At 40.2% G+C, this 2,500-nt stretch overlaps 1 protein-coding gene across 3 annotated transcripts in view; it reads left to right on the top strand.

Moving 5' to 3' along the window:
• Positions 1 to 2,500, top strand: part of LOC123514189 (probable G-protein coupled receptor 158) — a 187,670-nt gene that overhangs the window by 134,856 nt on the left and 50,314 nt on the right. For all 3 annotated transcript variants that reach the window (XM_045271843.1, XM_045271842.1, XM_045271844.1), the window contains exon 4: positions 2,358 to 2,500. This exon is cut by the window's right edge and continues 9 nt beyond it. In XM_045271843.1, coding sequence (XP_045127778.1) covers positions 2,358 to 2,500 — 143 coding nt within the window. The remainder of the gene's footprint in view (positions 1 to 2,357) is intronic.

Below are 2,500 nucleotides of genomic sequence, written 5' to 3'. Positions count from 1 at the left end.
TTTACCTCCTCTCTACTTGACTCTCCTCCTTCCCCCGCTCTTGCATCCTTCATTGCCTCACGCACACTCTACACGCTGTCTCAGTTATATTGGTGCATATGTGTTCGTATGTGTTCATTTATTAGTGTGTGTGTGTGTGTGTGTGTGTGTGTGTGTGTGTGTGTGTGTGTGTGTGTGTGTGTGTGTGTGTGTGTGTGTGTGTGTGTGTGTGTGTGTGTGTGTGTGTTTCTCAATGTCTGATTTTTTATTTTGTTTGTTTCTTTCCCTATGTATATCTGTCTGTATTTATGTGTATCTATTAATTTGTGCATTTACCTATCTGTCTGATCATATGTCTGTTTGTTTTCCTGTTTTCCTGTCTTTCTATTATTATTTGTATCCATCTACATATTAGCGAGCGAGAGAGAGAGAGAGAGAGAGAGAGAGAGAGAGAGAGAGAGAGAGAGAGAGAGAGAGAGAGAGAGAGAGAGAGAGAGAGAGAGAGAGAGAGAGAGAGAGAGAGACACACACACACACACACACACACACACACACTATGCTCACCTACCAGCACATGTATTTAAGGCTATCTCTTAGCGCTAAACTCACTTATTTCAGCATTTCCCCATCGCTGCAAGGGGACAGCAGGTGTTATGCTAGTGAGGCAAACAGGTGGTACTAGGCAAGGTGCGTCAGACTCTTACCTGGATCCACCTGCGCTGTGTAGGAGATGAAGGTGGAGGTTTCAGAGCAGGTTATGGTAATGGTGGTGGTGGTAGTGTTGTTGTGATTGATTATGCAAATAGATGAGTTCTTGCTTATTATAAAGGGTATGGGGAGAGAGAGAGAGAGAGAGAGAGAGAGAGAGAGAGAGAGAGAGAGAGAGAGAGAGAGAGAGTAAACTTTTAAAGGTAGACTATCCTTGCAATATCTTATGTAATTCACAATATTTTTCTGTAAATGTCTACTTTTTTTCACAACAATAGAAGGCAACACAAAAAATCGCAGCAGTCTTATTGAATTTTACATGGTTGTTTGTGATAAACTGCATGAGAGAGAGAGAGAGAGAGAGAGAGAGAGAGAGAGAGAGAGAGAGAGAGAATACACTATCAACAAATTATTTACTTGCGTTTCGACACACACCACACCTCCAGTCTCGTGTGTCGAGTTAAATGGCTGAGATATTATTCATTTGTTCTTTTTCGTTGAGTCCTCTAAGGTGTGATACTTTTATAACAGTTTACCTCTCTGGTGATGTGTTCCAATCATCTCTACGAGGGCAAATCCAATTAATGAAGTGATTGAAAATACATTAATAGTAGATATTTAAGGAAGCATGAAGGTTATGGATATAGTAATGAAATAAATACATTCACCAGAGTCAGTGGTCAAGATAAGACAAATGGATGGAGCTAGATAACGTTAGATGGGATGAAAAAGAAAAACTGGTTATCAAATGGAATAGTAGGTGAAGGAAACATACTCAGTGAGTTGGTTGTTTATGTTGAGTTAGTAGAAATCTTTAAAAGATTAGACCAATTTTTTTTTATGTAAGAGGACAGGCCAAGGGCAACAAAAAACTGTGATTGAAAAAGCCCACCAGAGTGCCGGTCCAAAAACAAATTAAAGAGATAATCATTAAAAGAGGACTCTAAGGATGGTAAAGGAACCACCTTTTTCATTTTTTTTTTCGATTTAAATTTTGCATGAAGAATGTATGGAATATATGCGTAGTTAGATGCATGTAGTTTTGTGTGAAGAGAGTTGCTTTTTGAGGTCAAGCTTTGACTGCCGCCTTGGGCTGTGAGACACAAAGGGAAACGTTCAGTGAGGTTCACAGCTGACTTTAATGGCAAGTTCACAGCACTCCCTGAAAATAGTATAATATTTCTATTTGTAAACCTCATTTTTTTTTTTATTTCAGATTCCCCGATATTCATATGTTCTCATGTAGGAATGTTTCATACAGGGATGACACGTGACACGTGAATACCTTTCTTCTTTATTTTTCTACTCTTCATTCTCATCCTATACTTTTTTCTTTCTACTTATTTTCCCCGCTTCTGTGCAACCTATTTTGTGTTCTTAATAAGAGGTAGCTACTACGTAGAAACGAAGGGAGAGGAAAGAACATGCCTTCTAGACCAACTTACTGTATCATTACTACAGAAGAAGACATTATGAGTATTTTGAGGAAACAAAGAGAACAATGCATACATTTTTGGGTTATTAGAGAACAGGAAGGAAAGAGAAGAAAGAAAACAAAATACGTAGACAGTAAGAAGGGACCCGTGAGAGAGTGGTGGTATAAAAGCAACACCATCTTCGTACAATTCAATTCATCTGAACTCAGTATCCTATTCTCTTGCTCTTTGCAGTGTGAGTCGGTGTCTGGTCTGGGCTTCCGGCGCGGGGGTTACCGATGCCAGTGCCACCCCGGCTACTACCTGCCTCGTCCCGGCCCTGGATACTTCAGCGGCGAGGAGATTGAGGCTGCCTACTCCACCAAACAGTCCCTAGA

This window comes from Portunus trituberculatus, chromosome 37, assembly GCF_017591435.1.
Source record: "Portunus trituberculatus isolate SZX2019 chromosome 37, ASM1759143v1, whole genome shotgun sequence".
NCBI classification, from domain to species: Eukaryota; Metazoa; Arthropoda; class Malacostraca; order Decapoda; family Portunidae; genus Portunus; species Portunus trituberculatus.
The sequence above is the reverse complement of the archived record's forward strand: the minus strand, read 5'-3'. Positions and strand labels throughout refer to the sequence as shown.